Here is a 25,801-nt window from a genome sequence, read left to right on the forward strand (position 1 = left end):
ACCCATCACCAACCAAGTGACAACCACTATAGCTAAGCACTCTTTGGCTCCTACAAATCATATTTATATTTATTTATATGTATGTAAAAGTACAGGGCTCCTCATGGCTCGGCAAGGCTTACTGACTTACACAAAAACACACACACTCAAAGACATCAATTCAAAACAAACAATCCCCAGTTGTGGCCTTTCAGTCAATCTCCTGCCAGTACAGTACACTACTAAAAGCATGGTGGAATATAACTTCTCAAACTACCCACAAGAGGGCGGTATCACCTCACGAAACTCATCCAGATATGGAGACACTTTTGGGATTTTTAAACTTGACTTGATATGAATGAAGAAATCAATTACAAAACATTTATACATTTCCTCCCTCCCCAAGCTACATTTATGTTTTATATTTTTGGTTTTATTTTATTACCATTAAAGGAAATCCTTGACTTTTTGATTTATTTTCAACTGGAAGCACCTACCAAACAGATGAAATTAATCTAAACAAACAGAGTCAGACAAAAAAAGAGATCTTCTGCAATCATAGATAGACACATACTGTAGGAATACATTACCTCATCCATAGTGACATTAGAGTCTACAGTAGGAATACGTAACATTACCTCATCCATAGTGACATTAGAGTCTACAGTAGGAACACATTACCTCATCCATAGTGACATTAGAGTCTACAGTATAGAATACATTACCTCATCCATAGTGACATTAGAGTCTACAGTATAGAATACATTACCTCATCCATAGTGACATTAGAGTCTACAGTAGGAATACATTACCTCATCCATAGTGACATTAGAGTCTACAGTAGGAATACATTACCTCATCCATAGTGACATTAGCGTCTACAGTAGGAATACATTACCTCATCCATAGTGACATTAGAGTCTACAGTAGGAATACATTACCTCATCCATAGTGACATTAGCGTCTACAGTGCCATTGAAGCTGCATCTCACAATGTCTCCATCTGGGTCGTAGGCCAACAGAGGAAGCTTTGAAAAACAGTTCTGAGGAACCCTGTAAACAACAAACCCCACAATGCAACATGCTTAATGATAGATGTAAACATCAAACCCCACAATGCAACAGCTGAACCCACAATGCAACAGGCTTAATGATAGATGTAAACATCAAACCCCACAATACAACAGCTGAACCCACAATGCAACATGCTTAATGATAGATGTTCAACCCCCCCTGGCCAGGTTCATAGAGAGATTTAGAGAGATTTCTTTATTTTTGTGTCATGCACCAAAGGCGCACATGGACTTACAGGACACACCATAACATTGCTTCAATATTGCATTGTGTACAATAAACAGATTTGTTTAGTTGATATTCCATTTTTTTTTCTTTTTATTACACAAACAAAACATTCTGCCTTATTTCCCACGCCCTGCATAAAAAGTCTGCCAAAGCAAAAACACCTTTCCTAAAACAAAATTCCAGTTTTTCATAGTCCTCCAACCAGAAAAAGTCAGCACAGATGGTTGTCATTTTACAAAATAATATATGTCTTAATTCTTCATATAATGGGCAGTAAAACAAAAAATGAATTTCATTTTCAATTTATTTTAAATCACACACTAGACAGACTCTGTCCTCCTCAGGAGTACCAATGAATCTACCCGTTTCTAAAGCTAATGGTAAGGTCCCAGAATGCAGCTGTGCACAAAAAGATCTCTGACTTTTCATATCAAATACTAGCCTATGGGAATGGGACCCAATGCCTCTCTGCTTGCATGGCTGAGGAAAGTAGGTGTGCTAGTAACAGATTTCTATTACTAGGCCTAATAAATATGCTGTATCACAGTATCGGCGCCTTATGCTGGTAAGTTTGGCTTAAAGTGTTTATTTATAAAGGTAGACTGGGTTGGGATGGAGTTGCTTTGCAGGTTACTGATCCGCTCTAGATCTAGACTCTAGAGTGGATACGGAAACGATGCACACTTGTTTGTACATTGTGTACATTATGGGATGTGGAACGGCAGGCCTTAAACCGTCAGGAACAAACTGGGTAGTCAGTGTGACACTTTGGGGGACAAACGATGCAATTACGGAGGGCGAGAAATCAAAATGTAAGTAACAAATTACTTTTGGCAGGGAGTGACATGTACAGTAAAGTCATAATATTACTATTTTTTTATAAGTAACTATTACTACAGTAACAATTAAACAAAATTAAACAATTAACATGTTCAAATCCTGTCTTAACCTTTTTTCCCTGGCTTCTAATGTGAACTGATTTTAACCATTTTAGGCACTGTATAGTATTATCCATGTTGACTCTATTATGCTATGTTCTTTTGATTGACGTATTCTGCTTTGAATTTGTTTATTTTTGTCTTTTTGTTGTGAAGCACTTTGGTCAACTTCGGTTGTGTTATAACGTGCTATATAAATAAAGGTTGATTGATTGATACAGTAGGTAATATATTTTTAGTAACTCTTCCAACACTGGTCCCACCCAGGTCCATTTCTATGTACTGTAGTAAAGGTTTGTACCTTAAAGGTGGTCCCACCCAGGTCCATTTCTATATAGTAAAGGTTTGTACCTTTAAAGCTGGTCCCACCCAGGTCCATTTCTATATAGTAAAGGTTTGTACCTTTAAAGCTGGTCCCACCCAGGTCCATTTCTATATAGTAAAGGTTTGTACCTTTAAAGCTGGTCCCACCCAGGTCCATTTCTATAGTAAAGGTTTGTACCTTTAAAGCTGGTCCCACCCAGGTCCATTTCTATAGTAAAGGTTTGTACCTTTAAAGCTGGTCCCACCCAGGTCCATTTCTATATAGTAAAGGTTTGTACCTTTAAAGCTGGTCCCACCCAGGTCCATTTCTATAGTAAAGGTTTGTACCTTAAAGCTGGTCCCACCCAGGTCCATTTCTATAGTAAAGGTTTGTACCTTTAAAGCTGGTCCCACCCAGGTCCATTTCTATAGTAAAGGTTTGTACCTTTAAAGCTGGTCCCACCCAGGTCCATTTCTATAGTAAAGGTTTGTACCTTAAAGCTGGTCCCACCCAGGTCCATTTCTATAGTAAAGGTTTGTACCTTTAAAGCTGGTCCCACCCAGGTCCATTTCTATATAGTAAAGGTTTGTACCTTTAAAGCTGGTCCCACCCAGGTCCATTTCTATATAGTAAAGGTTTGTACCTTTAAAGCTGATCCCACCCAGGTCCATTTATATATAGTAAAGGTTTGTACCTTTAAAGCTGGTCCCACCCAGGTCCATTTCTATAGTAAAGGTTTGTACCTTAAAGCTGGTCCCACCCAGGTCCATTTCTATAGTAAAGGTTTGTACCTTTAAAGCTGGTCCCACCCAGGTCCATTTCTATAGTAAAGGTTTGTACCTTTAAAGCTGGTCCCACCCAGGTCCATTTCTATATAGTAAAGGTTTGTACCTTAAAGCTGGTCCCACCCAGGTCCATTTCTATGTACCGTAGTAAAGGTTTGTACCTTTAAAGCTGGTCCCACCCAGGTCCATTTCTATAGTAAAGGTTTGTACCTTTAAAGCTGGTCCCACCCAGGTCCATTTCTATGTACCATAGTAAAGGTTTGTACCTTTAAAGCTGGTCCCACCCAGGTCCATTTCTATGTACTGTAGTAAAGGTTTGTACCTTAAAGCAGCGACAGTGGCCGTGACAGGAGCTTTGTTGAGCGTGTGTGTGTCAGAGCGGGTTGCCAGGTCCAGCTGTGAGTGGAATGTTGACGTCGTCGCACTGTGGACGTTGGAGGGCCAGCAGCACCGCGACTCACTGAAACACACACACAAAATAAGAACATTCAATTATGTTATAAAAACATTTGCCGTGCACGGACAAGACCAAGACTACCACGGACTACCATTTGTTCGTGTACGGCCATATTGACCCCTGTGTGTACAGTATGCTAATCTATCACTGTAATAGCTGTACAGTATGTGTTGTAAACTCTTACAACGGTAACCCATTTTGGTGTTATAGCATCATGTTATGCTTTAGCTATTGAAAAATAGCAGATCTACAAGCTCGTAGCGCGCCACCGAGTGGCGCGCTACGAGCTTGTAGGTCTGCTATTTTTGAAAAATCGAAGAACTACTGACATTTTTATAGAATCTGATCTCAGGTCAGAATGGGTTAATCAGACCAGTGTGTGTCCTAGTGGAAACCTCGTATGAATCTGATCTCAGGTCAGAATGGGTTAAGTACTGGAGCCTCGTCTGGTTTGACAGACAGGTAGTGTGTGCAGGCTGGGTGCTGTGTGGTAATCCGGTTGAAGTATTCCTTTGGTACGGCGACAGCGGAGTACTTCAACCCGATTATCAACACACTACCTGTCTGTCAAACATACTTCTTCACGTGGACTAACCTACTGCAGATAGATAGATAGATTTCTTTATTTTTGTGTCATGCACCAAAGGCGCCCAGCCCACATGGACTTACAGTCAGGACACACCATATCATTGCATTCAATATTGCATTGTGTACAATAAACAGATATGTTTTGTTGATATTCCCTTTTCTTTTTTTTTTTTTTTTACACAAACAAAACATTCTGCCTTATTTCCCACGCCCTGCATAAAAAGTCTGCCATAGCAAAAAAAAACCTTTCCTAAAACAAAATTCCAGTTTTTCATAGTCCTCCAACCAGAAAAAGTCAGCACAGATGGTTGTCATTTTACAACATAATACATGTCTTAATTCTTCATATAATGGGCAGTAAAACAAAAGATGAATTTCATTTTCAATTTCTTTTAAATCACACACTAGACAGACTCTGTCCTCCTCAGGAGTACCAATGAATCTACCCGTTTCTAAAGCTAATGGTAATTATGCATTATGTCACCCGTACCTGACACAATTCTGATGGTGTCCCACATCCGTCACTGTTCTAGGGCTGTATCCTTAATGGAACCTCATGTACTGCACTTGCCTGCTTATTATACTCTTTTTTTTTTCCCCCCGACCAAAACTACTAAACCTCCATCAGACTCTTGAACACCTAGGCTGAACCCCCCCCCCTCTCCTCCTCGTTGGAATCCCTAACAAACAACCCCCCCCCCCCCCTTTCCACCTGATGGACTATAGTGAACTCATAGGTTGCATACAGTAAATATTTAGATTTTTAATTATTAGTACTTATAGAACAGATTTTTAATATATTATGCTTTTAAGTAGTTCCTCTTAAAAAGTCGTTTTTATGATCTTTTATATAGTATCTGTGTTTGTGTGTGTGCTGTGATCTCTGTTGTCTTTACCACTGCACAAAAGAAGTTTCCGAAAGGAAAAATAAAGTTCTTTGAAGTTGAAGTATGACTAAAAATGTTCATCGTCTGCCTATATTTTCACCGGCGAAAATAAAATATAAAAGTCATGATGACTAAAACTATATGACTAAATATAATGACAATTTCGTCAACAAATAAAAAACTAGGCTAAACCGTTAGGGAGGTACTGGGAAGAGATCCAATAGAACTAAAAGACAAGTCATGTTACTCAATTGGCTGCAAATTAATTTGTAACTTAACTTAATTTTGTCTTGCGCTCTGAAAATAGCAGATCTACAAGCTCACAATGCGTTGCTCTATAATGTTAATTTGATGGGCTCCGCCTCCTCATAATATGGGTAATATTGCATTGTAGTGACTCGAGTGTACTTGGTGGGTGAAGAGTCCTTTAGTCCGCGAGACTGAGTCAAGACTGAGTCAAATTGTGGGTGAGACTGAGACTGAGACTAGAGTACAAATGAAAACGTGGACTCATGTCAAGACTGGACTGGAGAAGCCTATACTACAACACTAGAGCAGTGGATCTCGTGTCAAGGACCCCCAAATCAACATTTATTAGGCCACGGACCCCCCGTTTGAAAACACATGCCAGTGACCCGATAAGGGAGGATTTTTACGGCTCTAGCAGTGATTCCGAAACATATTCATTTCAAGTTTCACACGCATTATGCTACGATTGAATGGCATTTCTATCTCTGGTACCCCAATTTATATTGTAAAACCAATGTTAATTTAACTCTGAGAGTGTACAAGTGGATACACTCTCTGAGTTACAGACCCATAAGGGTCCATTTGGTTCCTATTCCTAACTATCTCTAATTGAGCTATAGGTACTCCTAGATAAGAGGGAGAGGAGGGCAGAGATCCATGGAGTCCCGAGTTGATGTCGGCTTAATCTGAGTTCCCAGAAGTTTTATTTTTCGCCACTAGGCGGGCGAGAAAAAAGGAACTTCTGGGAAAAAAGGAACGTATCCCTGTGAGGGAAGTATACGTTGCGCTCAGAATCTGAGCGGACACTCCCCTTTCCGGTCTGAAGCACTGTGCATACCATGAAAATAGTCCGAAGGGAATCCAATTCCAAATTGAATTGTAGTAGGCCACCACCGCTCAAGGAGCAATTGTTTCCCTTCCGTCTTATTTAGATGTAGCACCCACTCCATGTGGAACCCGCCCCTGTCTTTTGATTCGCATTTCATTTGAAACGCAACGCACTGGGCCACGCCCCTGCTGCACAGGATCTGAGGCCAATTTTCCTAGACTAATGTCGGCTAGTCCACACATATAGCATCACATCGTGACAATAAAGTTGATTCTGAATTCTGATTATCAAAGAATGGCAATATATTGCAGCTTATGTAACTATTATTATTTGCCACGCATCATTCCAGATATGGTCATCTCCAACAGTCACACCTGTGCTCAGATGATAATTATTCCCATTATGCCTCACTCGTTTCCCATCAGCCAATGAGAACCAGTCAGTCCACATTCCTCCCAACTGTCCCAAATTAGCTCACTTTGTAGTCAGCAGTGGTGGAAGGAATAAAGTAAAAGTAAAAGTAGCAATATCACAATATAATAATAATAATAATAATAATAATATGCTACAGTAGATGTTATTTTAGAATAGCCAAAGAATAAAGTATAACTTTAGTGGTTTACTGGTTAATGTATGTTTTGCAACAATCAAAATATGCAAAGTACACTAACTAACTACTGTAGTAGCCTAACTAAAGCTGACAAATGACTGCAGTATGCCTAGAGTACAAAAAAAAAGTCTTGTATATGTTTATACAGAGCTTGGGGTGGAGTCCTTCCACTCATGACATCACAAAACTGCTGGCGGGGCAGATTTTGCTGTACAAACAAACAATGATTTACAATAACATGATTTAAATAACATTGGTATTGTTCATGAGAATGCCAAATTACAACATAGGGACTGTTTATACATTATTATTATTCAATTTCCAGCATTGAAATGTATCCGTCTTTAAAGTTCTTCTCCATGTATGGCTATCCAGGGTTTGATGAGGTCAGTGTCGTGGTCTTCTTATATACGGTGGAGTGACGTGTCACGAGGCGTGACCATATATGGAGGCGTGAATAATTATTATAATAACAATAATAAGTAGTATGTGATGTGGCAATAAAGTTGACTGTTTCTTGCCACATGTCACCGACACCCACCCAGGGACCAAGACATGGAAAGGTTATTGTATGTAGTTTAAATGGTGCACTGTATTCATGTGCACTGTCCCTGCCAAATAGAGACAAGAACAATACAACATGTTGTTAACCACTTATAATTAATTGGCTTCCCTCCATGGTAACAATACGAGGTCTGGAACAAACAGGCAGGTATAGGAGCGCACGGCACAGCATTAGTGGGGAGGTGCTGACCGCAGGAGATAAAACTATGAGTGAGAAAGGAGAGAGGCCGCACACTAAGATAAAACTATGACTGAGAAAGGAGAGAGGACGCACACTACAGATAAAACTATGACTGAGAAAGGAGAGAGGACGCACACTAAGATACAACTATGACTGAGAAAGGAGAGAGGCCGCACACTAAGATAAAACTATGACTGAGAAAGACTGAGAGAGGACGCACACTAATATAAAACTATGACTGAGAAAGGAGAGAGGACGCACACTAAGATAAAACTATGACTGAGAAAGGAGAGAGGACGCACACTACAGATAAAACTATGACTGAGAAAGGAGAGAGGACGCACACTAAGATAAAACTATGACTGAGAAAGGAGAGAGGACGCACACTGAGATAAAACTATGACTGAGAAAGGAGAGAGGAGACCGCACAAGATAAAACTATGACTGAGAAAGACAGAGAGAGGACGCACACTAAGATAAAACTATGACTGAGAAAGGAGAGAGAGGCCGCACACTAAGATAAAACTATGACTGAGAAAGGAGAGAGAGGCCGCACACTAAGATAAAACTATGACTGAGAAAGACTGAGAGAGGACGCACACTAAGATAAAACTATGACTGAGAAAGGAGAGAGGTCGCACACTAAGATAAAACTATGACTGAGAAAGACTGAGAGAGGACGCACACTAATATAAAACTATGACTGAGAAAGGAGAGAGGACGCACACTAAGATAAAACTATGACTGAGAAAGACTGAGAGAGGACGCACACTAATATAAAACTATGACTGAGAAAGGAGAGAGGACGCACACTAAGATAAAACTATGACTGAGAAAGGAGAGAGGTCGCACACTAAGATAAAACTATGACTGAGAAAGGAGAGAGGACGCACACTACAGATAAAACTATGACTGAGAAAGGAGAGAGGTCGCACACTAAGATAAAACTATGACTGAGAAAGGAGAGAGGTCGCACACTAAGATAAAACTATGACTGAGAAAGACTGAGAGAGGACGCACACTAATATAAAACTATGACTGAGAAAGGAGAGAGGACGCACACTAAGATAAAACTATGACTGAGAAAGGAGAGAGGACGCACACTACAGATAAAACTATGACTGAGAAAGGAGAGAGAGGCCGCACACTAAGATAAAACTATGACTGAGAAAGGAGAGAGAGGCCGCACACTAAGATAAAACTATGACTGAGAAAGACTGAGAGAGGACGCACACTAAGATAAAACTATGACTGAGAAAGGAGAGAGGTCGCACACTAAGATAAAACTATGACTGAGAAAGACTGAGAGAGGACGCACACTAATATAAAACTATGACTGAGAAAGGAGAGAGGACGCACACTAAGATAAAACTATGACTGAGAAAGACTGAGAGAGGACGCACACTAATATAAAACTATGACTGAGAAAGGAGAGAGGACGCACACTAAGATAAAACTATGACTGAGAAAGGAGAGAGGTCGCACACTAAGATAAAACTATGACTGAGAAAGGAGAGAGGACGCACACTACAGATAAAACTATGACTGAGAAAGGAGAGAGGTCGCACACTAAGATAAAACTATGACTGAGAAAGGAGAGAGGTCGCACACTAAGATAAAACTATGACTGAGAAAGACTGAGAGAGGACGCACACTAATATAAAACTATGACTGAGAAAGGAGAGAGGACGCACACTAAGATAAAACTATGACTGAGAAAGGAGAGAGGACGCACACTACAGATAAAACTATGACTGAGAAAGGAGAGAGGACGCACACTAAGATAAAACTATGACTGAGAAAGGAGAGAGGTCGCACACTAAGATAAAACTATGACTGAGAAAGGAGAGAGGACGCACACTACAGATAAAACTATGACTGAGAAAGGAGAGAGGTCGCACACTACAGATAAAACTATGACTGAGAAAGACAGAGAGAGGCCGCACACTAAGATAAAACTATGACTGAGAAAGGAGAGAGGACGCACACTAAGATAAAACTATGACTGAGAAAGGAGAGAGGTCGCACACTACAGATAAAACTATGACTGAGAAAGGAGAGAGGTCGCACACTACAGATAAAACTATGACTGAGAAAGGAGAGAGGTCGCACACTACAGATAAAACTATGACTGAGAAAGGAGAGAGGTCGCACACTAAGATAAAACTATGACTGAGAAAGGAGAGAGGACGCACACTAAGATAAAACTATGACTGAGAAAGGAGAGAGGTCGCACACTACAGATAAAACTATGACTGATAAAGGAGAGAGGACGCACACTAAGATAAAACTATGACTGAGAAAGGAGCACACTCGTAGTTACGATGCCATCAATACTAGGGCTGCCAGTATTTCCCTCCACAGAATCGATCCAGAGCGACTTACATTTAAGCAAAAACAAAAGCATGTCATACATCACATATATATTAAAAAGTAGTTATCATGAATCATGTATAAACTAAGAACGTAACAGTGGAGTATCTATGTCAACTATACATACTATACTATATTATATATTATACAATATACATGTGTACTATAAAGTGCTATGACTACATAAAATGCAATTCTAGTGCTGTCTATACGTAATGAGCTATAAGTTGGTTTAAAATACTATCTAAGTCTACATAAAGTGCTATCCAGAATAGGGAACACCGGGGGGGTTCACGTAGTTCAGCAGGCCGATGGAGAAACACAAGATATGTACGGTAGCCAGACACATATTTGCTTTGTTTTCTTATAGCATCAGTCAGAGGTCGGTCTTCTCCACATCAGGCAAAGGAATGTCCAAACCAACACACACCTAATGTGTAATTCCACAGGGCTGGAACACGCTTAGGGCTTAAGACCAGAGGGCAACCACTTTGGAGAAAGTTAGCATGACGTGAATTCAACAATACGGAGGAGGTGGAGCAGCAATTATTAACTTTGAACTGGTTATTGGTATTTATTGTGCAGACGAGAGGGTGGAGTGGCTGTGTGGAACCGGTATAGTGTGACTGTGACTAATGTCACTATTGTGACATATTGATAGCATGCGATTATTTGAGATAATTGCGACGATATTCAAAATGTGCATCTGATATACAGTAGATTGCCTTTTTATAGTGCTTTGAATGAATGAATGAATACATGTATTGATTTATGACAAAAGTACATCTAAGCTGATAAATGGATGCTCTCTCCTGATTGAGTACGATTGAGTAAGCACTTTGTGCTTACTCAAATCGTTTTACAATGGTCCAGTCATTCACACATCGCGAGACATAAAATAGTTACAGACTTACAGTATATCATTGAGAATAATTAGGTCATATGCTAGATATATAGCGATGCTAAATATCGAAATTTAAGCCTGTATCCAATTACCCGGGGCAGCAGCACAATACTTTTAACTAGAGATGTCCCGAAAAGTATCGGTATGGGCCCTTTTTGGTCATATCGTGTAATATCGGTATCGGCGAATATGCCATTCTAACCACCGATCCGACACAGGGGTAAGGGGTCGACACTATGCCAGTCTAACCACAGGTCCCACACAGGGGTAATAAGGGGTTGACAATATGGCAGGTAAATAAAATGTTGGAGCATGTGGAGTTTGCTTTGGAGTTGCCCAAACTGCAAGTGCAGAGATAATTGTCCTGTGTTAATTTAGGAATGCAGAGCTACTGGCTTATTTGGCCTTTAAGTAAGAGGTATTTACAGTCTTCTAAATACCGAGTCATTATGATATTATGTGTAATTATCTCAATATTGACAAAAGACACTCAAACATGTGTGGATTGTGGATCATGTGCACTGTAAAATCCTTCACTTCAATCGATTAAAAAGCAAACGTTTCGGTCCTATAAGACCTTCGTCAGTGGATATAGCACTAACGAAGGTCTTATAGGACTGAAACGTTTGCTTTTTAATTTAACTTTGAGCACAGAGCACTTTATGAGCATGATGAAATAAAGTCTCAGTCTAAGGAGATGTTTTTGAGACCACCGCTACCGTAGTCAAGTTTGAAGAAAAGGACGAAGAAAGTTTTCTCAGTGCTTCAATATAGATCTTTTAAAATGCTGGATATGTTCAAATAATGTGGAATAAATAACAGTTTACTTATGTCATAATTCATTTGTTTTAAAAGGCACGAAGCACAGCCCTCTCACGCACAAAAAAGGCAGACAGTGGGCAGAGACAGGAAATGACCCGCCCAGCCTGGCAATCGAACCGTGAACTTTTCTCAGTGCATTATGTGGTAATATGTGAATAATATAATATGTGCCATAACCAGTGCTGGGCAAGTTTATGTTTGATAATATCATTACAGGCCTATAGGGTATAATAAGGGATCATGTTATGTCATTAGTCTTGTTCTCTTTGGTTAAATATAGGTTAAAGCACTATATATTCTGATAGTAATCATTGCTATCGTGTTTGTTCAGTTCAGTAACAGGGGTCTCTGTAGCTCCTCAGCTCTTTAATAAACTTTAAGAAAATACATTTTCAGGTGGGCGACCACATTTCAGCCAATCAGGAGAGAGTATCAGCTTAACTTTTATAGTGTTAGGCCTACTGTAACATTTTCGTCATTCGTGTATTTGTGCCATCAGTGAATGAATGTACATGTATTTATTGATTTATGACAAAAGTAACACTGTAACATTTAAGCTGATAAATGAATGCTCTCTCCTGATTGGATGACATTTGGTTGCCCACCTGAAAAAAATATTTTATTTTGATTTAAATAGCAGAGGAGACACCGTCTGTTACTGAACAAACACTATAGCTATGTTTACTATCTGCAGAATATAACAAACACTATAGCAATGTTTACTATCTGCATAATATAGTGCTTTAACCTTTTTAACCAAAGAGAACAAAAATAATGACATAACATGATCCGTTACCCTACCTTTATAATGATTTTACCAAACATAAACTTGCCCAGCACTGGTTAGGTCACATATTTACCACATCAGGATCTAATGCAATGAGAAATGTTCCTGGTTCAACTCCCAGGCTGGGCGGGGCATTTACTGTCACTCTCTCCTACTCTGTATTTCCTGTCTATATCCACTGCACGCACGCACGCACGCACGCACGCACCACGCACGCACAGTCGCTCGCATGCACCGTTGCACACACACGCACACCCTGAGTCTCGCCCTACCTTGGGTTCCTCACTCCACTTCCATGCATTCATCTCATTCTGTTTCAATAAACTGTTAATCTTGAGCGAAGGTGTGGACTCTTACTAAGTGAATGTATTATTTTCTGGCCCGCAATGTCAAGATGCATCCATTCAATCCAGACAAAACAGACGAACAGAAAGGTGGTACCTGAGAGTGAAGGATGTCTCGTTTTGGCTGGTGACTGAAGCAAGACCTTCTGACTGGCACCACCTGTGGAGAACAGAACAGAACAGAACCGCACGTTTATTATTATAGAGCAGTGGTTTTCAACCCTTTTCATTTCAAGATCCGTTATTTTATTCTGCATTTGAGCCACGGAACCACCATTTGATGAGATTTAGCCTCTCAGACCCATTTGAGCCACGGAACCACCATTTGATGAGATTTAGCCTCTCAGACCCTAACGGCAAACTCATCAAAATGAGCATCAAGAGCAGCACCTCCAGACTCTTGAACAGTTTCTACTTTTAGTCAACAATTAGACTGCTGAACAAGAGCTAGGACTGGTGACGCCACACAGACTGAACTGAAGTGGTCTCCTTTTAGTAGAGACTACTCTGTATATACACATAGGATACATCACTTTATTTAATTATTTTTATATGCATACATTATTGTACCATGTAGATTAGTCATGTACGATGCACTTTTTATTTCTAACTGCAATGATGAGCCGCTGCACAAACAAGACATTCACTCATGTTACTTGTAATGTGATGTGACAATAAAGTTTGATTCTGAATCTGAATCTTTGGATATTTAAAACAGACAGTAGGGTAACAGTATAGGGTACAGTAGGGTAACAGTATAGGGTACAGTAGGGTAACAGTATAGGGTACAGTAGGGACGGGTTCACCGTTTCCCAGGCCTTAATCTGGAGGCCTAGTTTGTTATAGTTTACCTAAAACAGTGTTTCCAACACAGTGGGACTCGGGACATAGACAATTAAAGGAGAATTCCATGCTAGAATGCTTTCTTATCTTTCTTACCTTTCTTTGTAGTTGTTACGTCCCCACCAAAGAGGTCCAGGTGTTTTTTTGTGCAAAAACTCCTTATTGGCTATTTCCCCTACCATAAGCCCTCAATGAATTGCATTGCATTGAATGGGAATTGAATGGGGCTATGGGGTGTTATGCTAGTTCGCTTATTTCCATCGAAAGAAGTAGTAAAGTGTGCCGCTTGGGATATTATTTACATTATGAAGAGAGGATATACTGTATACAAAGAAATTATAATTTTGAGCGATGGAAATAAGCGAATTAGCACAACACCCCATAGTCCCATTCAATTCCCATTCAATTCAATGCAATTCATTTAGGGCTTATGGTAGGGGAAATAGCCAATAAGGAGCTTTTGCACAAAATAACACCTGGACCTCTTTGTTGGGGACGTAACAACTACAAAGAAAGGTAAGAAAGCCTTTTAGTATGGAATTCTCCTTTTAAATGAAAACATAATAACTTGTAATGACCTGCTCGGAGAAGAGCTGTCCTGGTCTGTTTGCACGGCTGCAGCGTTGCTGTGGTTACTGCAGCTTCCTCTGCCGTTCTGCCTCTGATGCCACGTCACCTGACACAAGAAGTACATTTTGTTATTGTCCGTCAGAAACCGCTTATCTGTTTTGTTTTGTTTTGTTTTATTTTATTTTATTTGTTTTTTTATTTTTATATGTTTTGATCATCGCACAAAAGCATCAAAACAGTCAGATCAAAAGGCTAGTTTTGAATCATCCAGAAATGCGACAGTTTTGGACGTGAGGTTTCCATCACTACAGAGACCATTTATTTTACCTACTGTAAGTACATTTTGAGTATCTGTGCTTTACTAAAGTATGTGTTTTTGGCTAAATATGACTTTCAGTCCACTACATATCAAAGACAAATAAGCAAATAAGTACAAATATTGTACTTAAATAAGTAGCATACATAATATTGGAATAATGACTCCACTACATTTCTAGGAAGGGAAACAAAAAAGTACATTATGAATTAGGGCGGGAACCCCTTTTGTTGTAGCGTTATGCTTTAGCTATTGAAAAATAGCAGATCTACAAGCTTGTAGCGCACCACCGAGTGTCGCGCTACGAGCTTGTAGATCTGCTATTTTTGAAAAATCAAAGAAAGACTGACATTTATAGAAACATAGCTTTTTCTGTCAGGATGTAGAAGACATTTTTTGAATCTGATCTCAGGTCAGAATGAAAACTGTCAGGATGTAGAAGACATTTTTAGAATCTGATCTCAGGCCTAAAATGGGGTAAAGCCCTGTTTCAAACACAGTGCAAACAGCAGATCTACAAGCTCACAGCGCGTTGCGTTGACGTGTTGAGGGCTTTCATAGATCAGTGTGCTTCACATTCTTCCTAGAGAATGCCATGGAGGCTTTTAGGCCTTCTCCTTCTATTTGTTGTATCTTTATAATTATTGTGGTTGCTGTAGGTCTTCTATAGGCAACACACTATTGTTCTATATTTTGTATATTTTATTGTTCTATTTTTTTAAACCGTTTTTGTTCATTGAGTTCAATGGGCGTTTTTTTTGTAACCTTTTTCTGTAACCCCAAAAGTCAAATTTCTGTTCCTTTTCTGATTGGACAATATAATATAAACAGGAGTGCCATCACAATATGTACAGAATTAATTAAAACCCATTTTGGGCGGGAACCCCTTTTGGTGTTAGCATTATATTATGCTTTAGCTATTGAAAAATAGCAGATCTACAAGCTCATAGCGCGCCTGCTATTTTTGAAAAATCGAAGAACGACTGACACAGAAACATAGCTTTTTCAGAAAACTGTCAGGATGTAGAAGATATTTGTAGAATCAGAAAACTGTCAGGATGTAGAAGATATTTTTAGAAACTGATCTCAGGTCAGAATGGGTTAAGAACAGAACGTTTTAGTATAAACCCATGAGATGTGTTATTATTATTATTATAATAATTGCATATGTGCAAAGCCACACTTGCACCCTGATGTTATATGAGAGTGAGGAGGGCAGCGAAACAGGAGTTGGTGTTGACTATAGAACGCACTCTCATATCACATCACATTAAATTGATTTATGCTAAATTAATTATTAAGTGTGTCAAGACATAATTGCTTAAATTGGAGCCACATGAGGCCCCAGGGCATGTTGAAGACCCTAGTAGTATACTGTTTACAGTAGCCTATTTTAGCCAATATGAATCACAACATACTCACAATTAAGCATGGTGCCAATTTACTATCTGCCATATAAGCCCTTTTGGTTTAAACTCACGTCACAAGTGATTACATTTACTGTTCTTTTTTTCATCAAAATACAATGATAAAAGTTGAAAAGAAATTCCAAAACATGGAAGATTCCAAAACATATTATTAACATAAATAAACCCTATTTTGTTTTGTACTTTGTTGCCTTGGAAATATAGCTGATTTACTTCTTTCTTATACTTTGACATTCTGGGCATTGAGTTTTATTTCACTTTCAATTTCACAGTCCAAGCCTTGAATTCATGGACTATGTTGTTGTTTTTGTCACATTCCTAATCAAAAATTCCAATATTGAATTAATGTAAGTAATTAACTAAACTACCGCTATATACTGTAAAGAGAACATGTGGATAAGATTAAATATCGTTGCTGTCAGGCAAAAACCTCTTACTTTTTTTTACGTTAGGTCGTAAATTAATACTAGTATCAGATCTGCAAGCTTGAAACGCGGCACAAAGCGACTTGCTTTGATCTTGATCTGACCCTCTTTTCACTCACACTTTACAGCGTGAAGCTGCTTTGTAAAACGATGAACTGTGATGAATTTGCTATTTATTTATTCAACATGAATTGTAACGTTTTGCATTCTTCTTATTTATTGGTCCCCCTCATATGATGTCTGTACTTTTGTATCGTGTTCTGTCTGATTATGTGATGTGAATATGTGTATGTATCGTATGTATGTTTTTAGTGCACTGAAACAAATTCCAATCAACTCTGTTGACATGGCAATAAAGTCTTGAATCTTGAATCTGCTACTTTTGCTATGTTTTAATTTATGAAGTATAGCTGCAGCTTTTTGTAGTTTGTAGTTTTTATTATAGAATCTACAAAACAACTCTCACAGTGTAATCAAGGAAATACTATACTGTCCAGGTTATAACAGAATGTTTTAAATACAGTATTGCTCTTGTTTACTTAAATTAATAAAATATTGGAATATTGGAATATAACAGGAATGCAACAAAAACTAAAAAAACTCCATGAATTCAAGGCTACATGTGTATAATCAATAGGAAAATTACACATTTTTGGGGGGGGTGAAGTTGGTAATCTTACCTCAAATTCTCCCTGCTTTGACAGAACCGAATATGTGGCGCTTTGCCCGTAAAAGGCATCCTGGCACAAGGCGGTCCCCAGCAGGGCAGAGAAGATGCAGAGAACACTGACAACAGCTCCTGCTTCCATGGTGGACTGCTTTGTTTATGTGTGTCACTGTCAGCTCTGTGGTTTAAGGGTTAAGTACTGTAGCAAGCCTACTGTCTGACATCACTGAGTGAACAGGTAGAACCAGATCTCTACAACCATAAAGAATTTGGGTAGTTAGTCTGCATAATTAGTGGCCGTGCGTGCCGTGCGGGACACAGAATAGTTTTCGGAGCATGAGCAGGAAGACAAGATTAACACAAAACATTTAAAACACACAAACGTAGCCTTCAGTAGTTCTCTAACTTTTCTCAGGATTTTTCTAAAATATTCAAAAATAGCACATATTATGCTATGATGCCAGCGGTGGTAACATTATAAATCATATCATTCGGATAGTACAGGCATATTGCAGAACGAGAGCTTACCCATATGACTTATTGTCCATGCATTTCTTTCGAACAAACAGCAAAATATTGTACTGCCCATATATGGAGCGTGTCTTGAGTGTACAGGGTTTGATTAGGTCAGATATCAACATATGGAATGTCAGAACAGATCAGCTTCATATATGGAGATAAGGGTGGCAGCAGGGGCATAGTGTCTTGAGTGTACAGGGTTTGATGAGGTCTGGCCATATATGGAGCGTGTCTTGAGTGTACAGGGTTTGATGAAGGCCCAGGAAGGGCCAGGCCTTAATTTTGAATGGACAAACGGTCAAATCTCAGCTTCTCTGTGAAGGAACGTTTGAAATGTTGAATTATTAGCTATTTGCTACCTACTGTACCTACTTTATGCATGTAAAAAAGTAGCATTATGAAGTATGGTACAAGTTTCTATCTATAAAATAAATACAGTTTTATCGATTTAGAACTATTCTGGATCCCTTTTTAGTTTCTCAAAGAAAAATAAACCATCGATATCTGATAAAAAGAAAAAGGTATATAAACTGAAATTAAATATGTTATCACGCATACAGTATTATCGTTTAAATATTTATTTAAAATTGTCAATTGCTTTACATTTACTTAATCTTGGACTATAGTGATATTACCAGTAAGACGCGCAAACGCGGGAAGCGAACGCAGCTCGTACATATTTGGGGTTTTTTAAGATTTCTTTTTAAGTTATTATTTTTTTAAGTTAAGTTATTTTTAAGTTAAGTTTTTAACTTAGCCATAACCATATAAGGAGTCCCCAAAGCAGCTATACGTCCAAATATGGAGTGTGTTGCATCAATCACAAACAAATCACTCAGCTCCATATATGGGCACAAAGGGGGGACACACACGGACACACACACGGACACACGGACAGACATACATGATCTGCTAGGTCTCATAGTAAGTGCTCACTGCGTTCGCAAATACTAAATGCCTCTGTGTATATGTAATTGTATATGTAATTTGTAAGTTGATTAGCGGTATACTGTGGTGACTTTGCGCCACTTTTGATGCGTACGCACCGTCCCAGCATATGACGTCAGGGTATAACTGGTATAACTAGCTCTCAATGATGACGTAATACAGATGTGGATTAAAGGACCCAATGCCAGAGTGTAATTGGTTTTCGATGGTGACGTAATGACGACATGTTTTAGGTAATGCTCCTACTGTATGTATACATGTATGTATTCTGGCACCACTGCCGTATCAGGCACAAGTAGGAGTCATTACGTCATTTGCTGGGACGGTGCGTACGCATCGAATATCGTCCTGGGCGAACCTATAGTACTTGCGCGCTCTGCTTGCGCAAGTAATAATACAAGAAAGACGCGCAGACGCGTGAAGCGAACGCAGCTCGTGTGTGTGCATGTCTGTCTGTCTGTCTGTCTGTCCCGCTGTTACTGTATATGTGGACCAAATCACTCAGCTCCATATATGGAGCTGAGTGATTTGTGAATCACTCAGCTCCATATATGGGCACAAAGGGGGGACACACAGACAGACACACACACAGACAGACATGATCTGCTAGGTCTCATAGTAAGTGCTCACTGCGTTCGCAAAAACACTACAGAAGGGAGAAGTGATCGTTTCCTCTCTCTGCTGAAAGGTGGATATTCAGGCCTGTTTTTAAGGTCAACTGTTACGTGTAAAAAAAAAAAAAGCACTCTTAAGGTCGAGACTGACACCCAGTGAGGTCACATTCTCTGGTCATAAATATTTGGAAGGCAGCCGGATATGTCATGCATCTTATGCCCTTATTTGGTATAGTTAAACTAACCTGAGGAGGTAATTAAGCGGAGGGCTCGCCTTAAAAACAGAAACCGTGGTTTAGTGAAATTATAGTGAATTTTTACATTTTGTGTAAACATTACACCATGATAAAATTGACACAGTGAGCAGGGTACAAATTCCATCATGAATGTGTTGTATCTGGCTTGACCTGACTGACTGACTCAAGCTATAGATATGTCCTTTATCACTCCCCACCTTCAAATCCCACCTCAAAACTCACCTATTCAGACAAGCTTACTCCCACCTTGAGTAAAAGTCTGCTGCAGGGCTTTGTGTGTACTTTAAACTTTAAGCTTTATTGTATTGTATTTCTTTTCTGTTTTGTTAGGCGACCTTGAGTGACCTGAAAGGCGCCATATAAATAAAATGTATTATTATTTATCAGAGGAGCAAATAAATCATTGGAAAAGATTTTTGATTGAACAGTAGTGAGCTCGTAATCTGAGCATAGTGACAGCCTACCAATTAATGTTCAAAACGGCTTAAAGGGATATTTCACTTTAAAAAAAGCTTTTGGTCATTTCATCATCTGCTCAGGCTTATGTGAACGCCCCAGACAGTTTTTAAGTTGCTTCAGTCAGTATTTAGATATTTGATATTCATTTTAGCTGCTCCCGCCACCCCTACCTATACAAACCCATTATAACTTAAAACTCAATTTTAACCATAATAGATTTATCAAAAACACCCGACCTATTTTCTGTTGAATGATAATGTCCTTCTAAGGATTGTCATTTACAGTTTATTTATTTATTTGTAATAATTATTTTAGATTTTGTGAGGAGGAGCTACAGCCGAAGCTGCAGGGCAGCAGGAGGTTCTTTTCCAAAATATTTATTAAAAATAAATGAAAAAACTATCCACGGCCCCCTCATGTATTAGAGGGACTCTATCAGTCAACAGAAAAAAAAGTTTAGGTGTTTTTGATAAATCTATTATGGTTAAAATGGAGTTTGAAGTTATAAATGGGTTTGTATAGGAAGTTCTTATGGTTCTTTAAAAATCACACCCGTACCCGTACTATACTGGACTATTTGTACTGTGTTGTACAGTACTGTATACTACTCATACTGTACTGCACTACTGGTACTGTGTGCTGTATACATTTATTGCAATATTGCAATTAATGTTACATGATCAATCCTGAGCTGAAGTGTTGATCATGAAAACAAGTTAAATAAGTCCTTGGCAGTCGTTGAGTCAGTTGTTTTAAATAAGTCCTTGGCAGTCGTTGAGTCAGTGGTTTTAAATAAGTCCTTGGCAGTCGTTGAGTCAGTGGTTTTAAATAAGTCCTTGGCAGTCGTTGAGTCAGTGGTTTTAAATAAGTCCTTGGCAGTCGTTGAGTCAGTGGTTTTAAATAAGTCCTTGGCAGTCGTTGAGTCAGTTGTTTTAAATAAGTCCTTGGCAGTCGTTGAGTCAGTGGTTTTAAATAAGTCCTTGGCAGTCGTTGAGTCAGTGGTTTTAAATAAGTCCTTGGCAGTCGTTGAGTCAGTGGTTTTAAATAAGTCCTTGGCAGTCGTTGAGTCAGTGGTTTTAAATAAGTCCTTGGCAGTCGTTGAGTCAGTGGTTTAAATAAGTCCTTGGCAGTCGTTGAGTCAGTGGTTTTAAGTCCTTGGCAGTCGTTGAGTCAGTGGTTTTAAGTCCTTGGCAGTCGTTGAGTCAGTGGTTTTAAGTCCTTGGCAGTCGTTGAGTCAGTGGTTGAGTCAGTCAGTGGTTGAGTCAGTGGTTTTAAATAAGTCCTTGGCAGTCGTTGAGTCAGTGGTTGAGTCAGTCGTTGAGTCAGTGGTTTTCACGACTTGTCGTCATTCTGCAGACGTCACTCACTCGTCGACGAGGAAGTTGACGAGTGGCGTCCTCGGAGACAGGACCGCCCTCCAGACGTGGCGCCCCCCGAGGACGCTCCGTCCCAGAGACAGGACCGCCCTCCGGACGTGGCGCCCCCCGAGGACGCTCCGTCCCAGAGACAGGACCGCCCTCCGGACGTGGCGCCCCCCGAGGACGCTCCGTCCCAGAGACAGGACCGCCCTCCGGACGTGGCGCCCCCCCGAGGGACGCTCCGTCCCAGAGACAGGACCGCCCTCCGGACGTGGCGCCCCCCGAGGACGCTCCGTCCCAGAGACAGGACCGCCCTCCGGACGTGGCGCCCCCCGAGGACGCTCCGTCCCAGAGCGCTCTCTGCCACCAGCCGCCGCACCCGCTCGGCATCCTGGGACATCATCCGCCGGGGCACCGTCAGCGTTCCACAGAAGCGGTCGTTGACCCGGACACTGAGCTCCACCGTGTCTGGGACCTCCAGGTACCACCGGGGGTCCACCGTGGGCCAGGGCTGGGCCAGGACGTCTCCCCCTCCCCGCCTGAGGAGGGCGCTGCTCAGGGGGTTGTTCACCCCGCACAGACCCGCCCAGAGTTCAGAGGTCAGATGGGGCGCCAGGGGCGCCGCCATCACGCACAGCGCGGCCAGAGCCTCCTCGAACTCCACGCTGTTCGTCACCACGCGGAGCGACGCGCCGGCCAGCGTGTTGGTCAGGCCCATCAGGCGGGAGATGGCCGCGTTGAACAGGAAGTCCTCGGCGAAGTGGGCGGTGACGCGCCGAACGGCGTCGTTCCTGTGGCTCCAGATGCGCCGCACCTCCGCCTGGTCCTCGCTCTTCAGCCCGGAGGGACCGGGGAGGACGTCGTCCCCCGCCTGACGGGCCCCTCGCAGCCGGGACACCAGCCGCCACAGACGGGCCTGCCAGCGCGTCACGCCCGTCAGGGCGTCCGTCTTGGCGTCCCAGAGGACGTCCTGTCGGGGCGGCGTGGCGTACAGGATGTGGAGGCGCACCGTGTCGATGCCGTGCCGCGCCACCGCGTCCCGCGGGTCCACGCCGTTGCTCTTTGACTTGCTCATCTTCTCCCACGTCACCCGGAGGCGCTGCCGGCCGGCCCGCGACACCGCCGCCTCCTCGCCGCCGCTGAAGTCAACGTCTTCTCTGCGGAGGTAGCGGCCGCTGCCGTCGGCCAGCCTGAAGGTCCGGGCCTTCACCAGACCCGTCACCAGCAGCCTCCTGAAGGGCTCCCGGTGCGCCGCCAGGCCCTGGGCGTGGAGGAAGTGGCTGAAGAAGCGCGCGTAGTACAGGTGCATGACGGCGTGCTCCTTCCTTCCGATGTACACGTCCACGGGCAGCCAGTGGTCCGCCAGGGGGCGCTCGAAGGGCCCGCGGCGGTTGTGGGGGTCCGTGTATCTGAAGTAGTACCAGGCCGAGTCCACCAAGGTGTCCATGGTGTCCGTCTCCCTCCGGACAGGGACCGCGGACAGGGACAGTTGACCCAGTCGTGGGCCCCCTCCAGAGGAGAGGCTCCGTTCCCCCTCTCCTCCAGAGGAGAGGCTCCGTTCCCCCTCGGAGAGGCTCTGTTCCCCCTCTCCTCCAGAGGAGAGGCTCTGTTCCCCCTCTCCTCCAGAGGAGAGGCTCCGGTCCCCCTCTCCTCCAGAGGAGAGGCTCCGTTCCCCCTCTCCTCCAGAGGAGAGGCTCCGTTCCCCCTCTCCTCCAGAGGAGAGGCTCCGTTCCCCCTCTGCGCCGTAGTCCTTCTCCCAGGGGCCCGTCTCGCTGAACAGGGTGCGCCGGGTCTCTGCGCCGTAGTCCTTCTCCCAGGGGCCCGTCTCGCTGAACAGGGTGCGCCGGGTCTCTGCGTCGTAGTCCTTCTCCCAGAGGCCCGTCTGGCTGAACAGGGTGCGCCGGGTCTCTGCGCCGTAGTCCTTCTCCCAGGGGCCCGTCTCGCTGAACAGGGTGCGCCGGGTCTCTGCGCCGTAGTCCTTCTCCCAGAGGCCCGTCTCACTGAACAGGGTGCACCGGGTCTCTGCGCCGTAGTCCTTCTCCCAGAGGCCCGTCTGGCTGAACAGGGTGCGGCGCAGCGTGCAGCGGGCGGGGGGGAGAGGGTGGTGGTACCGGAGGAGGAGGAGGAGGACCCAAACGGGCCAGCGGGCCGCACAGGGATGATGATGATGCCGGCATGGTTCTGTTCCGTCGTCACCCAATTAAGGATGACGTATTATTTTTCAAGAACCCTTTTATTTAGTGATATTACGGTATGTTCTCTATTGATACTATGGCTATACATTAAAATCAATGCTAGTGTCCCCCATGGAGTACGGTATCATTAACATAATGTCATGGTACATCACAGACTGGCCTGGATAGTGGATACCATCTTTTTTTTGGACACACAGAACTCCATATTTGGGCATAAACGGGACACGGAGAGGGAGAGGAGCGTTAGAGATACGGTAAAGGGACGTCTGAGTGCGAAGTCTGTCCGATCAGCGGATCTCCCAAAATATCCATACATTAGCATATTATGGACTGGATTATGTCATAGTCATGAACTCCATATATGGACTGGAGTACCCTGATGCCATCAACATTATGTCATGGGCATGGAACTCCATATTTGGGCATTAAAAGTTGTCCTTTAAGATTATAGCCAAGATGTTAGATAGACACTGACGAACGCCTCTATGGTGGAAACGCGTTGGTCATTTTTGTTACCTTGATCATTAATAAATCATATTATACTTTAATACTTGATCATTAATAAATCATATTATACTTTAATACCTGATCATTAATAAATCCTATTAAACTTTTTCACGACAGACGGGATGCATGCCTTGGAATATTGTTCTTTGCAGGTCTACATTTTACACCTTTTTGGAATTATGAAGCATGTACTACTTTGAAGAAAAATACCTTTTTGTCTCTGCTGACAGGGTTCTTGTTTGTAAAGCCTGATTTTGACTGTAACACACTATTAACATCCGTGTGTGTGTGTGTGTGTGTGTGTGTGTGTGTGTGTGTGTGTGTGTGTGTGTGTCAGAGCACCCATCAGCAGCAGAGGGTCTGTGTGTGAAACCACACACATATCATGAGTACTTTATTTATACAATATATAAATATACTGCAACATGAAACCTACATCACCTTCAGCCTCCCGATGGCGCGTTCTGACATGGCCGTCGTTATAGCGCCCTCTCCTGTTGGGTGTCGGGCGTGAAAAGTGGCTCATATTGAGCCATGTTGCCACGACATATCCTTCATCACCTGGTATAGAGAAGGAGATGGATATGGTTAGCCATATAGGCCTATCCTTCATCACCTGGTATAGAGAAGGAGATGGATATGGTTAGCCATATAGACCTATCCTTCATCACCTGGTATAGGGAAGGAGATAGATATGGTTAGCCATATAGGCCTACAATCCTGTCAATTTAATGTCCATGAGCCAAGTGAGGGGGAATGGCACTAAATATATTATTATACAATTGGAAAAACACTCCATGCGTTCTTGCTTTACTGTAAATCGCTCTGGATTAAGAGCGTCTGCTAGATACCTATACATTGTAAATTGATGGTCTCTCAACGGGTGTCGTTTATTTTTCTTCGGGTACAGATGAAGATCATAGGAACACCGTGAAAACTATAAAACAGAATAAATACTTTAAGAATCATACCAAACATTTCATAGTTTTCAATAAAATCAGTGCATTTGAGTTAATCACTTTTGTACAAGTCAACAATAAAATACTTAATTTACAGTTGATCCTAATCAGTGATTCAATATACCTCAGGTCATTTCAATAAACAAACAAGCAGATCATGAAGCAAAGGCACCACAAACAATGAAAATAAACCAAACAAAATGCAACTAAACCCAAAGTAAATCATGAAAGAAATCCAAACAAACAAATCAAAAGGTATAAGTCTGTACCTCACTCCGCTAACTGAGGGGCTAAAGGCTGAGTAGACAGCCACCGTAGACTTCAAACATCACCAAACGATTAGGGGATAATTAGATGCAGGTATTTGGCACATTGGTCTCTGTCCCAGCAAAGCAGACACTGTGGACATTATGGACAGGTTCACTTAACAGTCGACCAACGCTACACATCATCTAGCAGGTTTTTAACATTGCATAATTAGTGTGAACATGGATGCTGCAAACAAAACAAAACATACCGTCTGGCGCTGCTACTTTGAGACATACGCTGCTCTCTCCCCTGTCCCTGTGTCACTGTTTGTGTGTGGATGATCAGGTGAGTGAAGTGAGCAGACTTATGTTCGTGTCGGTGCGGTGACAGGAAGTTCCAAAGTAAAAGGGGAACCAAATTAAAGGGAATGTCAAAATAAAGGTTAACCACATAAGCAACAAAAAATAACAATTAAAGTTAAGTGTCCCCGGCAGTTACACTCCCCCCAATCATGTTACCTAGGGGAAATCACTCTGATTTTAACAGAACATGATTCCATGATTTTTAACTCTTCTTTTCCATCAT

At 41.8% G+C, this 25,801-nt stretch overlaps 1 protein-coding gene across 2 annotated transcripts in view; it reads right to left on the minus strand.

The window, feature by feature from the left end:
* Nucleotides 1-17,307, minus strand: part of LOC308319105 (CUB and zona pellucida-like domain-containing protein 1) — a 32,109-nt gene extending 14,802 nt beyond the window's left edge. Inside the window, exons 1-5 of one of the 2 annotated variants that reach the window (XM_080768965.1) lie at nt 17,165-17,307; nt 14,325-14,422; nt 13,001-13,063; nt 3,631-3,768; nt 921-1,032 (exon numbers count right to left, since the gene is read on the minus strand). In XM_080768965.1, coding sequence (XP_080625091.1) covers nt 921-1,032; nt 3,631-3,768; nt 13,001-13,063; nt 14,325-14,422; nt 17,165-17,293 — 540 coding nt within the window. In that variant the 5' untranslated portion in view covers nt 17,294-17,307. Of the gene's footprint in view, nt 1-569; nt 594-920; nt 1,033-3,630; nt 3,769-13,000; nt 13,064-14,324; nt 14,423-17,164 lie in introns of those variants that run through there. The other variant, XM_080768966.1, reaches the window with a different exon arrangement.
* Nucleotides 17,308-25,801: the final 8,494 nt, after the last annotated feature.

Source organism: Protomyctophum bolini (assembly GCF_963924005.1).
Source record: "Protomyctophum bolini genome assembly, chromosome: 1".
NCBI classification, from domain to species: Eukaryota; Metazoa; Chordata; class Actinopteri; order Myctophiformes; family Myctophidae; genus Protomyctophum; species Protomyctophum bolini.